Source organism: Balaenoptera acutorostrata, chromosome 20 (genome assembly GCF_949987535.1).
Source record: "Balaenoptera acutorostrata chromosome 20, mBalAcu1.1, whole genome shotgun sequence".
NCBI classification, from domain to species: Eukaryota; Metazoa; Chordata; class Mammalia; order Artiodactyla; family Balaenopteridae; genus Balaenoptera; species Balaenoptera acutorostrata.
The window spans coordinates 24,949,026-24,963,905 of record NC_080083.1 but is presented as its reverse complement, the minus strand read 5'-3'; the positions used below and the strand labels follow the sequence as shown (position 1 = coordinate 24,963,905).

At 38.3% G+C, this 14,880-nt stretch overlaps 1 protein-coding gene across 4 annotated transcripts in view; it reads left to right on the top strand.

Annotated features, from left to right (window-relative positions):
- The first annotated feature begins 76 nt into the window (after positions 1-76).
- Positions 77-14,880, top strand: part of RPS6KB1 (ribosomal protein S6 kinase B1) — a 36,298-nt gene continuing 21,494 nt past the window's right edge. For 2 of the 4 annotated variants that reach the window (XM_007190280.3, XM_007190281.2), the window contains exons 1-4: positions 81-299; positions 7,557-7,606; positions 8,848-8,968; positions 10,170-10,238. In XM_007190280.3, the coding sequence (XP_007190342.1) occupies positions 159-299; positions 7,557-7,606; positions 8,848-8,968; positions 10,170-10,238 (381 nt within the window). In that variant the 5' untranslated portion in view covers positions 81-158. Of the gene's footprint in view, positions 300-7,556; positions 7,607-8,847; positions 8,969-10,169; positions 10,239-14,880 lie in introns of all 4 variants that reach the window. The other 2 variants (XM_057536687.1, XM_007190279.2) reach the window with 2 other exon arrangements.

Genomic DNA, 14,880 nt, shown 5'->3' with positions numbered 1-14,880 from the left:
CGCATGTTCACTGCCCACGGTTCGGCTTCACAGAGTCCTGTACGCATGCTCCAGCGCTGAACTTGAGGAGCCAGTCTAGGGCCTAGGCGCAGACGCACTGAGCCCAAGCAGCCGGTGATGGCGGCAGCTGCGGTGGTGGCTGCGGCGGGTCCGGGCCCATGAGGCGACGACGGAGGCGGGACGGTTTTTACCCAGCGCCGGACTTCCGAGACAGGGAAGCTGAGGACATGGCAGGAGTGTTTGACATAGACCTGGACCAGCCAGAGGACGCGGGCTCTGAGGATGAGCTGGAGGAGGGGGTGAGGCCCGGGGTCCCGGGGGGCCCGAGGTGACAGGGCCGGGGCGGCGGCCCGCGCCCTGGAAGCGCGGGGCGTCCGAGAGCGCGGAGACCCAGGGGGGCGCGAGTAGTCTGCAGGAGGAGCCGAGGCGCTGCACGGCCAGAAGCGGGGGGGCGGGCGTGGCGGACCTGGCTGTAGGTGCGAGGCTGCTGCGGCGCTTGCAGGTGCGGCTTGTGCCCCTATAGCCCCAGACCGGCGCAGCCGGGAGCAGTCTGTTTGTGGAGGGAACGAGGAAGGGCGCGTGGTCGATTCCTGGAGCTACTGGACTTGAGTGTGCGGGGCGCGAGTGTTGGGGGGAGGGGACTGCGCTTGCTGGGTGGCCCGTAAGTGCAGGTGAAGTGTGGAAGGGTTTCCCTAAGTATTCCATCTTCAGACCTCCCACAACCGTTTCTCTCGGCCTGTCGCTTCTCTCCTAGGAAGCGCTCAGCTGTTAGAAGTGACAGCTGAAAACTTCTGTCGGGAGTAGCGCTGCCGCTTCTGTTACAGCCACCAGGAGTTTTATTTCGGGAGCAAGGGGGCTCTGCTGCATCTTCCAGGGTTTGTTTGTTTGCTTTTTTTTTTTTTAAAAAAACCCCTTCCGTGTGACTTTTTTTTTTTTAAAGCATTTATAACGACACACGGCATTTGTAACTTACTTTTACCCCAGTTGACAATGTCTACATTTTTTCAAAATACTTGATGTAATTTTGGGGTGGAAAAAAACCAGCGTTGACAGCTGTGATTTGGCTTGCCAAAAATAAATTGGTTGCACTGAAACTTGTGAATGGTGGTGTGAGGGCTTTTCTTGCTGTAATTTAGGGTGTTAAATTTAGAATTGTTTTTCCTAATGCATAGCTTGGTTTTACCTTTGCTGCCTTCGTAGTTTGTTATTCTTTATTCAAGATTCTTTTCTCAAGATAAATTTATTGAAAAATCACAGATTGTACCTGACGTTCAGAAATGGTGTTGTCATGCTAAATCACTGATTCTGGGTAAATGACCATCAGTGATAACCTCACGGTAACTTAGATTCTAAATTCCATTGCCTAGATGAGTACGTGGGTTAATGACTGATGTCAGATGTTTGTTCTAACTACAGAAGGGTCTTCCCTTTCTTTTCCTCACCCTGTTTTCCTCCTTTGGCAAGTAATTTGTTGCCTGCTTGTTGACCAAAGATTGAGATGCTATATGTAAAGAATTTTGGACACTTTAAGAAACTAAGTGGGCTAAAGTAATACGGCCCTTTTCATAATCAAAGGAGTCTAAATCAAAATCAGACAGTTTGGAAGATGGGTGTTGAGATGTGTACTTTTTAATATGTTTGCATATGGAATTCCAGTTAGCCTCTTAATGGAACATGTGATAACACTGAATACAATTTGAAACAAACATAGGATTACTTTCAATACAAATAACGTACTCATCGATTATATTGGCCCCATATGGCAGTGGCTTTGGAGCAGAGCAGGGGAGAAAATGATAGGAAGGGTATTTTATGAAATCTTCATCAGTTGAACTTATAGAATTTCCAGACCATGGTTTTATTAGTTGGAAGTAAAATACTATATTCAGATTCCTGTTATGAACTGGGACCTCTCCTGGACATTTGTTTTGCTGGGTACAAGCAAATAGGATTTTGAGAGTTTTGAACGGGTGTGGAAGAGGCCAGAGAAATTGTTGGGAATAAGAAAGAGAAAGAAATGTGGCCACCACCCTGGGTAGAGGAGCTTTGGGGAAAGAGCAAAGGTAATTAAAGAGGATTTTGAGGAAGAGCCTTCAGCAAAATGTATCTTACTTAGCAATGCTTTTGGAGTTGAAAATGTTTCTTTTGAGTGTGTTATTCTAAGAGGTGCAAGCTGGACAAGCAAAAAGAATTGGGGTGGGATTGGGTTGGCCATCCAAGGAGATTCAGTGACATCCAGGTTTCTCTAAAGTAAGATTTGAAATTCTGAAAAATGAGAGAAATTGAGATTCTTGGAAAATCTGACCACCGTGAATTTATATCCAAGCTTTTTAAACATTGGTGCATGTCGGAGTAGCCTCACTTCTTCATTTTATAATAAGGAAACTGAGGCATTGGCCAGAGAGATGATTGCCCAAGACCACAGAGGTAACTAGTGGTAGTATTTTCTTGACTCAAGTCAGCAAGCTTCATTGCATAGCTTCTTCATTGCATTTACTAGTTTTGTTTGTAATGTACTAGTTTGTGGTTTGTCAAAGTGAATTCTGATCCCTCCAGCCATGCTCACTGACTGTGTGATCTAGAATAAATTGCTTAATCTCCCTGACACTTTTTTCTTCTCCATAAAATGAAGCTTACACGTGATAAAGTATATAAAGTACTCTCAAAATATCCTGGCACATTATGTAGTTAGCTAGTTTATGGAAATATAGCTTGTCAGTGTTAACTCATTGCCAAGGAACCAGTCATTCAAATTTACCCTCATCTATGCCTAGAGACTTAATAATAAATACACTTATACTAGAGGTGCTGCATTTTTAGAACTGTAGTTTGTTTGCTTGTTTGTTTCCTTTCTTTTTGTCATTGGTCCTATTTAGAGATATATACCTTTTTAGGTATGTTACACTGAGTGAATCTGTATTAGTAAATATATGTGTTTACATAGCATAGTTAATTCTTCAGTGAGTAAAAGATGAGGAGAATTAATACATTTTAAATACTGTATTAAAACCAGTGGGTGAAAGGGTTTTTTTGTTTGTTTTTCTGTTTCTTTGGTGATAATATAATTTGGGAACAGAGGTGAAACTAAGGGAAAGTTTTCCTCTAGAGATTTTCATTAGATTATGAAAATGTTGGAAACATCTGCTTTCTGTGGAGGCACAGGTGAAAAGAGTAATAGATAATTGTGAATGCAACTTAAAAAATCCTTAATTTTTACTCTACTAATTAAAAATTTGAAATAGTCACAGAGGCTTACTAGTAGCACGAATTTCAGATTGGGATATTAAAGTTTTATAGAGCAAAAGTTTAAAAATTTTTAATGTTTTGAAAAACAGTGCTATATATTCAATAGATAATATGTATTCAAATATTCACGATTGTGAATATCTCATTATCAATGCTTATCTTGCATTTTAATAGATACTTACCTTAAAGTATTTTTAAATAGCCCAAGATTTGGGGCCAGGTTTACTCCTTTTTCCCAATGTATCTGAATTACTGAATCTTATTTTATAAGGAAATATCTGTGAACAGCCAGGCAAGTAGATAAATGATTTAATGAATGTTTGGATTAAGGATATTTTTCACCCATTCTGTAACAATTTATTTAAGTTTTTATAAAATGTGCTCTCTTTCATTGGGACTTAAGGCATATTAACTTGAATTTATATACAATTTTAATTTAAAACTTTGTGAATAGTCATTCTGATGTGCTAGTTTGAAACAGTGTATCTTGTATAGTACCTTAGATGAGGAGGATTCTACTTTGTCAATCATAGTGGCACACACAAGAAACATTGGGTGGGTCATAAAGCTTAAGGCAGAAAAAAAAAAATCTGAATAAAGTTTCCTGTGAAGGAGAATTGTCAGTATGTCCTATATGGTAGCTTGATGTTTCTGGTGTAAGACTTCTAGTTGTGGGTTTTATTTATTTACTTCTTTATTTTTGGCCACACCGTGCGGCAGGCAGGATCTTAATTCCCTGACCAGGGATCGAACCCATACCCCCGCCATGGAAGCACAGAGTCCTAACCACTGGACCACCAGGGAAGTCCCCTGGTGTAAGACTTCTAAAGATAACGTTGAGTAGTAGAAAAGAATTGTGCCTCAAAATGCTTCTGCTCCAGAAGGTAACGGTAGGTAGTTATAAGCCCAGATGCAGGTGGTAAGACAGGCCTGGCTGGCTCCGGAAATGAAACATAGCCACAGGGCATATCTTTCTAGGTGGCTTCAGAGTCATAGTTCAGTTTTAACTACTCTGTGGTCTTTAATTTAGAATTAAGTAAAGCGAATATTAAAAAAAAAAAAAGCAATTACATAATACCAGTTTTATAGAAGTTAGCCTTTTGTCTTTAAAGTGAAGCCATCATAGGTGATTGTATGAAGCACCAGAAACCAAAAAAATCCCTTTAACCATAACCACCCCTATCTGCCCCTCCCCACACACAGAAGAAACTGTATCAAGTTGAAACTGCAAGAATTTTTTTCCCTTGATACTGCCCCCTCCATTTGCCTAGGTCTAATCATGAAACATACATCCTTGGTGTTAGACTTCATCCTGACTTGTTTACACTGTGAGCAAGTTCTGACTAAAAAACTTGTGTTTTGAGGGGTCATTTGAACATCCATTGTGTAAGAATACTGTCAGTTTTCTTTGTGTGTCTTGACTGTGTGCTGGTATCTTTGAAGAAAGATGAGTTCACTTAAATATTTTTTGAATTATTCTAAAATTTTTAATAAAAACTTTAAACTTCTAATTTTTTAGAGCCTACTTTCAATTAAGTGATAGCCTTTTGTATAAATTGAAAGAGTTCATAATCAGACTATATTTAAGAATACTCATTTTAAAGGTGTATTTTGTAATATTAATAACTGACTTTCTGCTGCCAAATTATTTTTTATAATTCAGTGACTTTTAGTATATTTATGGAGTTATACAACCATCACCACAATTTAGTTTTAGAACGTTTCTATTGCCCTCAAAAGAAACTTCGGGCCCATTTAGTCTCTCCTCATTGCCACCCCTAAGCCCTAGACAACCTACGCAACTAGTCTACTTGCCATCTCTATAAATTTGCCTTTTCTAACGTGTGTATATGGAATTATACAGTATGTGGCCTCTTGTGTCTGGCTTCTTTCACTTAACATAATGATGTGAGGATCATCTGTGTTGTGGTATATATCAGTATTTCATTCATTTTTATGGCCAAATAGTATTCCATTGTTAGGATTAACCACATTTATCATTTCACCAGTTGATGTTCATTTGAGTTGTTTCCATTTTTTGGCTATTGTGAATAACGCTCCTATGAACATTTGTGCCTAAGTCTTTGTGGAACATGTATTTTCATTTCTCTTGGGTAGATACCGAGGAGTAGATTTGCTGGATCATGTGGTAAGTCCATTTTTAATTTTTGAAGAAACTGCCAAACTGTTTTCCAAAGCGGTTATACCATTTTACATTACTGCCAGCAGTGTATGAGGGTTCCAATTTCTCTACATCCTTGCCAAACTTGTTATTTTTTGTCTTTTTAATTATAGCTATCCTAGTTGATATGAAGTGGTATCTCAGTTTAGTTTTGGCTTGCCCTTCCCTAATGGCTAATGATGTTGAACATACTTTCATGTGACTATTGGCCATTTATATGTCGTCTTTGCAGAAATGCCTATTCAGATCCAAACCCATTTTTTAAAAATTTGGTTATTTATTTTTTTATTATTGAGTTGTAGAAGTTCTTTATATGTTCTTATTCTGTGGATTTTCTTTTCACTTCATAATATCTTTTGAAGTGCAGAAGTTTTAAATTTTGAGTAAATTCACTTTATCGACTTTTTTCATTACTCTTTTGTGCCTTTTGTGATCTGTCTTAAGAAGTCGTTGCCTACCCCAAGATTGTGAAGATTTACTCCCTTCTAGATTTCTTCTAAGAATTTTATAGTTTTAGTTCTTACATTTAGGTCTGTGATCCATTTTGATGTATGGTGTGAAGATAGGGGTCCAAAGTAAATCTTTGCATGTGGATATCTGATTGTGCCAACACCATTTATTGAAAGACTGTCTCCCATTGAATTTTCTTGGCATCTTTGTAAAAAATCAGTTGACCGTAAATGGAAGGGTTTATTTCTGGGTTCTCAATTCTGTTTCATTGATCTATATTTCTGTCCTTATGCTGGTACCACACTGTGTTAATTGCTGTTGCTTTGTAGTACATTTTGAAATCAGGATGTGTCAGTCCCCCAACTTTGTTTTCCTTTTTCAAGACTGTTTTGGCCCCCTTGTGTTTCTGAGTGAATTTTAGGATTAGCTTGTCAGTTTCTGCAAGAAAGGAACCTGGGATTTTTATAGGATTGAGTTGAATCAGTAGACCAATTTATTTAGTATTGCCATCTTAACAATGTTAAGTCATCTGATCCATGAACATGGAATGTCTTTTGACTTAGGTAGGTCTTCTAAAATTTCTTTCAGCAGTGTTTTGGAGTTATCAAATATACAAGGCTTGCACTTTTTTTGTTAAATTTTTTTCTAAATATTTTATTCTTATTGATGCAACTGTGAATGGAGTTATCTTAATTTCATTTTTGAATTGTTCATTGCTAGTGTACAGAAGGTTAATTAAGTTTTGCACTCATTTATACTATGGTCAGAATAAATTTTTGGCCAGCATGACTCTTCACAATTTGAGAGTGTTGTTTAATTGTTTTGCTTTGATCAGCCATATCATACACTACAATATCTTGGACTGGTTGTGGTTACTTTAGGCTTAGCTAGGCTGTAGTTACATAAGGTTTGTAGCATTATGTTAGTCTTATTATCAAAAGCATATCAGAATAGCACTTTTTGTAAATCATTTGATTAACTCATACTTGGAATGTAGTACCTTTAGTTTCATAATATACAAAATACATATTTTGAATAAATGTAATTTTTGAAGGAAAAATCACCTTTTTTTTTTTTTTAATAAATTTATTTATTTTATCTTTGGCTGTGTTGGGTCTTTGTTGCTGCCGCACGGGCTTTCTCTAGTTGGTGGCGAGCAGGGGCTACTCTTCGTTGCGGTGCATGGGCTTCTCATTGCGGTGGCTTCTCTTGTTGTGGAGCACAGGTTCTAGGTGCGCAGCTTCAGTAGTTGTGGCATGCAGGCTCAGTAGTTGTGGCTCTTGGGTTCTAGAGCGCAGGCTCAATCGTTGTGGCTCACGGACTTAGTTGCTCCGTGGCATGTGGGATCTTCCCGGACTAGGGATCGAACCCGTGTCCCCTGCATTGACAGGCAGATTCTTAACCACTGCGCCACCAGGGAAGCCCAATCTCCTTGTTTTGTTTGTAGATCTTTGATGAGTAGCATCTGTAGCTTAGTTGTCACATAAAAGTGAAATCCCATAGTATTGTTTGTGTACCTTATTTTGTTCATCACCACATTTACCTGTTATTAAAGTATAGAGAATTTGTTAGCTGGTTTATTTCGTTCATTGTCCTTCAGTAATGGGGTGAAGCAGTAAATTCTTTAATTTCTTGTTTATGAGATTATTTATTTTTAAAACTTTAACATATTTTTCAGGGTCAGTTAAATGAAAGCATGGACCATGGGGGAGTTGGACCATATGAACTGTAAGTTTATATGAAAAGGTTTCACTGTGCTGTCTTTCTTTTATGTAGTTTATAGCCATCATGTGATTTCAATAACCTGTTTTTAAATATTTAGTCATATATACAGACTTGGTTTATTGAGTTTGGCACCAATATAATAACATATCTGGGGTTTTGAGATCATGTATGCATTTTGAGAAAAAGATTATTCAAATTTAGAGTATACTGAATATGAGTCTGCGTGTGTTAGGAACTTTTATTAGTTTAATATAGAGAACCACCTTTTCCTACTGAAAAAATAAAAATTTTAGAAATGCTCCCCAAAGCAAATGCTTTTTTTTTTTTTAATACTTATTTATTTATTTACTTGGCTGCATTGGGTCTTAGTTGAGGCACACGGAATCTTCATTGCCGCGTGCGGGATCTTCATTTCGGCACATGGGATCTTTAGTTGCGGCACGCGAACTCTTAGTTGTGGCATGTTCCCTGACCAGGGATCGAACCCGGGCCCCCTGCAATGGGAGCGCGGAGTCTTAGCCACTGGACCACCAGGGAATTCCCTCAAATGCTTCTTGTTTTGCTTGTAATACATCATCCAAACAGAGATCTGTGCAATCTTATGTCATTTTAGGCAAGCTTCATTAGGTGAGTATGGTGTTTAGTCTGCTTTGTACCCCATCTTCAAGTAAAAAGCCTTGGATTGTGGGGAGACTGAGAAGATCACTCATAGAAAGCATTTAAGTGACAGATAAATTGCCTCCCTTTTTGGAGTCTTTAAGCAGATGTGGAAAGATGCATGGATATAATTTATTAGCAAGAATTTTTAGCTAAAGACTTGAACTAATTGGGTACCTTTAGAAAGCTCTCATTTTCTGCTGAAGTTGCCAAATGAAGTTGGATAATAGCTGATCTCATAGACATTTTGAATGAACTAAATTTGAATAACTAGAAGACTTTTTTCCCTTTGTCAGCTTAATAAATGTGTTCTAATTTATCTTAGTTTGGGGATGCTTGATGCTTATGAAAGTAAATAATCAATAGCATGTTCTGTAAACAAGCAGATAAGCAAACAGTTATCGAGCCACCCTAATCTTGACCTACCATGTCATTGAATCATTAGTTTACTTAGAGCACAGATACTATATTTGTTATCATGCACCTTTTTCCTTTTACTTAATTGGATTATAATTCTCTTTCTAACAGTATGCTAAAGGTAATTTAACTTTTTGCAAATTTACTTTTGGTTTTGCTTTTCCTCCCAGTGGCATGGAGCATTGTGAGAAATTTGAAATCTCAGAAACTAGTGTGAACAGAGGGCCAGAAAAAATCAGACCAGAATGTTTTGAGCTACTTCGAGTACTTGGTAAAGGGGGCTATGGAAAGGTAGGAAGTATTTTGAAATGAGAGCTGTTGTCTGTCTTGTGTGGATTAATTTTTATACCGTGATTCCAGCAGTACTCTTCAATCTTTGTTAGCTATCAGCAAAGGATATGATCACTTACCTGGTATTATTTGAAGGATATACAGAAGTTCTCCTTTTCCTACCACCATTCACTTAAAAGCCTGGCACATTGTAGGCACTCAGTCAATATTTGTGGAATAAATAAATAGGCAGCTGTGCCAGGCAAAGTCTGCTATTAGAGGATTCATTCCTTCCTTTGGTTAAATGGTACCGTCTGTTGGTATCCTTTAGAAAAAACAAACTACTGCTTACTTTCAAGAGGCATGGCACATTAAATTGGTATCTGTTACTGAGACCTTAATCTGAATTAGTTTTCTTTGACTTGCAGTATTTGGAGCAATAGAGTTAGGGAAGCTGAAGGATATAAGAGGGGAGAAGAAAAATGAAGAGAACCTCTTAGTTTCATAGTTTTGCCAGAGGCTTTCTAATTTAAGACCTCACCTCTGTGTGTTCTGCCCAAGAAAATTTATACCTTGCCATTCTCTATCAAAAGACAGAATTTGGATAACATTTTAGAGTTAGGATTAAGCTTGAGAACTATTTATGCTATCGTGTAGTGTTCATTTTTGCAAAACATGACATTTGTAGTTTATTCTTAGGCTTGAGGACATATTCTAATATGTTCCAATCATCTTGAATGTGTAACACATGCACTGTGAATCAGACATTTTAGCTGTTGCATGAAAATGTATTATAGCTAGTCATTTTAAGGAATAGGTAATTGCTGTCAACTATTATTAAATAGTTATATGTGAAGCATCCCTTAGAATTTATGAAATATTTTATAATTTCTGTGTGTCTGGGAAACCTGATTATAGCTTTTTCTATGCAAACTTGGATTTTTTAAGTAACACGGAGTGCTTGTTATAAGATGGTCATTGCCCAGCTTTGCCACCAGATGTCAGCAGACCAGACAGAAAAGTCCCATGTTGTGTAACACTTTTCACTACTAAATCTTTAATATAATCTCATAGCTCATCATTTTTGTACACAGTCCTTCATGATACTAGTTTTTGTAAGAATACAGACCGCTATATCATTTGTTTCTTATAAATAGGAATTAAGGGATTGTGACTAGCACAGTTTAGCTTTTAATAACACACACTTTTATTTTTCATCTAGGTTTTTCAAGTGCGAAAAGTAACAGGAGCAAATACCGGGAAAATATTTGCCATGAAGGTGCTTAAAAAGGTGATTTCTCCCCTCCTCCCCAACTATATTCTTAATTGCTATAGAATCCATACTTTGGTCTAAAATTCTCAGTCAAAAAATGTATTTCTAACACAATTATAAGTCTTCTTGGAATGTGGGTTACATTTCATTATTGTTATTCTTGTTTTATTCTGCTTGGTGAGGGTGGAGAGGAGAGCTGTTTCAATTCTCCTCTGAGGTAACTCTTTTAGCCCTTTGTTCTGGTCTCTGTATTTCTAAGTAATAAGCAAGTTCTGCTATGACTTAATTCAGTAGTTTTAGAATTATGTATTGACTTCCTATTTTATTCTTTTTTACTCCTTTCTTCCTTTTTCCCATCCTCATCTTGCTTCATTTTCTTTCGATCTACTATTGTCTTCTCACACCTTCCATCAACTCTGTAAAACACCTTTCGGGCCAGTGTTCTATGATCACACTTATTAGATAATTTACTAGTTCCATTTATTTTCCTAGAGATATCCCATAGGAACCTTCTGTCCTCCTGTTCTCACCTGTACTGATAGTTATCTAGGCATAGCTATCATTACTGGACTTTCCCTGCACCACAGTCCTTGGAATCCTCCTGACACCTTCAGTGTTGGATCTTTGGTTCCTGGATTCCATATGTTCCTTTTTCTTAGTTTGTGACTCGTTCCCTTGCTTTGGTGACCATTTACTGGTGGGTTCCTGAGAAGCTGAATCAAGGTAAATTTTTTGGGAAATATTGCATATTTGAAAATTTTCTTATTATATTCTTATACTTGTTTGTATGGATGCAGTTTTGAAGTCAAAAATCATTTTCACACAGGATTTTGCTCCATTTTCATCTAGCTTTCAGTATATCTGTTCAGGAGTCCCTTGCCGTTCTGATTCCCAATCCTTTACAGATCTATTTTTCTTTTAAGATATTTAACATTTTCTTTTTATTTTTAATGTTCTAAATTTTTGCAGTGATGTGTCTTACTTTGATTCTTATTATTTATTTTTACTCTTTCAATCTTGAAAGTTTCAGTCTTGTAGCTCCAGGAAATTTTCTTTTATCTCTGATAATTTTCCCCCTATTGGTTTGTTTTCTTGGAATTGCATTTACTTGGATGTTGGACCTCCTAGACTGATCATCTATTTTTCTTACCTTTCCGTTTGTCCATTTCTTTATCTTTTTGTTTACTTTCTGAGAGTTTTCTAGAAATTTATTTTCTAATCATTTTACAGATTTTTTTTTTTTTTTTGGCTGTGCCATGCAGCTTGTGGGATCTGAGTTCCCAGACCAGGGATCGAACGTGGGTCCCTGGCAGTGCAAGCGCGGAGTCTTAACCACTGGACTGCCAGGGAATTCCCTTACTGATTTTTTTTTTTAAACTATCATATTTGTGGTTCCCCAAAGCTCTTTCTGTTTTTTCTTTTTATAGCAACCTATTTTGTGAGTGCAGTATCTTCTTTTATTCCTCAGAGGGTTTTAATTATAAATTCTTTGAAATGTTCTTTTGTTCCATGCATGTGTCTCTTTTCTAAGTTCCTATTTTCTTTGACTTTGATTTAGTGGTTTTTTGCCATGTCAGAGGCCTTCTTTAGATGTCTGGTGTCCTTTAAGAGTGGAACTCTGAAAAGCTGATCAGGAGTTTTATGTGTTTAGGCTTCTCTGTAGTGCAGTCATGAGATTAGCTGGCAATTGACTAAGAACCTCCAAATATCAGTGTCTGAAGGTCTTTTTTCTGGTGTGGATCAGTTGGTACTGAGAAAGATCCTCTATTCTCTTGCCTAGAAAAAGCATTTTGGAGCTGGATGACAGAGAGGAGATGGAGATCTCACCTTTCAACACCAGATTTTCACTGAAGTCACTTTTTTTGTTTGTTTTGTTTTTAATTTTGTTGAAGTATAGTTGATTTACAATGTTATGTTAATTTCTGCTGTACAGCAAAGTGATTCAGTCACGCATATATATATTCTTTCTCATCCATTATGGTTTATCACAGGATATTTATTAGAGTTCCCTGTGCTATACAGTAGGACCTTGTTGTTTATCCATCCTATATATACTAGTTTGCATCTGCTAATCCCAAACTGCCAAACCATCCCTCTCGCACTGCCCCCCTTGGCAACCACAAGTCTGTTCTCTACGTCTGTGAGTCTGTTTCTGTTTCGTAGATAAGTTTATTTGTGTCATATTTTAGATTCCACATACAAGTGATATCATATGGTATTTGTCTTTCTCTGTCTGACTTACTTCGCTTTAGTATGATAATATCTAGGTCGTCCATGTTGCTGCAAATAGCATTATTTTATTCTTTTTTATGGCTAAGTAATGAAGTCACGTTTTTACTTTAGCACTGTACTCTGTATCTGATCCTTCACTCTTTTTTTTTTCTGGACACTACATCTCTCTAAGAGGTAGTTCCCTGGCTGGTTAGTGTGGGGATGGGAATCTTGTTGGTCTGTCTGTTCCTTATAGAGACCTTCAGATAATCTCTCTGTTTTCAGTGCTCCACCTTCTGCCTTCTGCAGTCCCTAATGATTCCAGTTTTTTTCCTTTCTTTCCTTTTATTTTTGCTTCTAATTTTTCAACCCTGCTAGGGTTCTATAGATGGATTCAACTTCTTTTGTTATGCCTCTTTGCAGGCATTTAGGTTTGATCATACCCCAGTATACTAAGTCATGCACTATTGCTTTATCCCCACTCTGTCTTCACCTTTTGAGATGTGGAGTTACATGTGTTTCTTAGTTTTATTGAAGATGGATTATGTCTGTTTGGTTTCTTGTTCTTTTTGTTTGGGATTGATTTCTGAAAAGAGCTCACTGTCTTAAATCTTAGTAGAAAACTATATTAAAAGACAATCAAAATGACTTTTAAAAAAATTATAGCGTTTGTAATATTTTGGTCCTATTTTCCTGATTTTTACTTAAGTGGTACAAATGACTTCCTAATTTTTTTTTTTTTTTTTTTTTGGCTACGCTGGGTCTTCGTTGCTGCACGCAGGCTTTCTCTACTTGTGGCAAGCGGGGGCTACTCTTCACTGCGGTCCACGGGCTTCTCGTTACGGTGGCTTCTATTGTTGCGGAGCACAGGCTCTAGGGCGCGTGGGCTTCAGTAGTTGTGGCATGCAGGCTCAGTAGTTGTGGCACACAGGCTCAGTAGTTGTGGCTCGTGGGCTGTAGAGTGCAGGCTCAGTAGTTGTGGTGCACAGGCTTAGTTGCTCTGTGGCATGTGGGATCTTCCCGGCCCAGGGATTGAACCCGTGTCCCCTGCATTGGCAGGCGGATTCTTAACCACTGTGCCACCAGGGAAGTCTCCATAATTATATCTTAAGTGAAGTATGTTTCTGGCACTGGTGTCTTTAATGGAAAGAAGAGGGTGGTATCTTTAATGGAAAGAAGAGGGTGTTGGGGTTTTTTTTTATACTGATGGTGAGTGGGCGTGGTATATTGGGAAATCCATAGACCTCATTACTGCTAATTGTCAGGCTTCCTTTTTGTGCCCAGGCATCTAAAACCTAACTTGCTTGCCTCTCCTTTTGCTTAGTTACCATTCCTTCCCACTGTTGGTTTTTGCTTTCCCCAAGCCTGCCTAGATTCTTTCCTTGAGCAAAGAACACTGTCTCATTCTTTCCTTGCTGTTCCTAAAAACAAGCTTACAGCAGAACATAATGAAAGTGAAAAGGTTGCTAGGGTTAGGTCCAAGGTTTTAATTTCTAAATCCCTAGGTAAGATGACTGTGTACTCCCGTTGAGTTTCTTCTTTTGATTTTGTTATCCTTGAAGCAGAGTACTAACCCTCTTGACCTGAGTATGTGGTAAGAATATACCTCTTTCTAGCCTTAAAGATGAAATCAGAATAAACCAGGTGTCCCCTTGTCTTAAATGAGTTGCTTACATCTGGACAATCTGTCTGGATTTAGCACTTCTGGGATTGTTTACTCATAATGAGAATGGTCCCATTTGTGTACTTGCTCATGGTGGAAAGTTGAGGAAAAGACTGTTTCCAACAACTATCTCTCTACCCTACCAGTTGCAACAAAAATGTACTCTGGAAGCAAAATACTATTGCCCATGGCATTAGTTCAGCTCACACTGTAAATTTTAGAACCTTTGGCCAAAGGCTTGTAACTCACAGATTGGTCATACTTCTTTCATTCCTTCTTTTTTAATTAATTAATTTATTATTTATTTATTATTTAGTTTTGGCTGTGTTGAGTCTTCGTTTCTGTGCGAGGGCTTTCTCTAGTTGCGGCAAGCAGGGGCCACTCTTCATTGCGATTCGCGGGCCTCTCATTATCGCGGCCTCTCCCATTGCGGAGCACAGGCTCCAGACACAGGCTCAGTAGTTGTGGCTCACGGGCCCAGCCGCTCCACGGCATGTGGGATCTTCCCAGACCAGGGCTCGAACCCATGTCCCCTGCATTGGCAGGCAGATTCTCAACCACTGCTCCACCAGGGAAGCCCACATTCCTTCTTTTATTGAACCAACTGAGACTCGCCAATGTGCCAGGCATTTTGCTAGACATTAGGATTTAGCACTTGAGACAAATGTAGTCTCTTCCTCTCGCTCTGCTCACTGTGTAATTCAAGGGAAGAACTGATAAGCTTATCCTTGCAATTTCTCCTCTACTCTGGTCAAAACCTTTTCTACTTTGAGGTTTAAACCTATA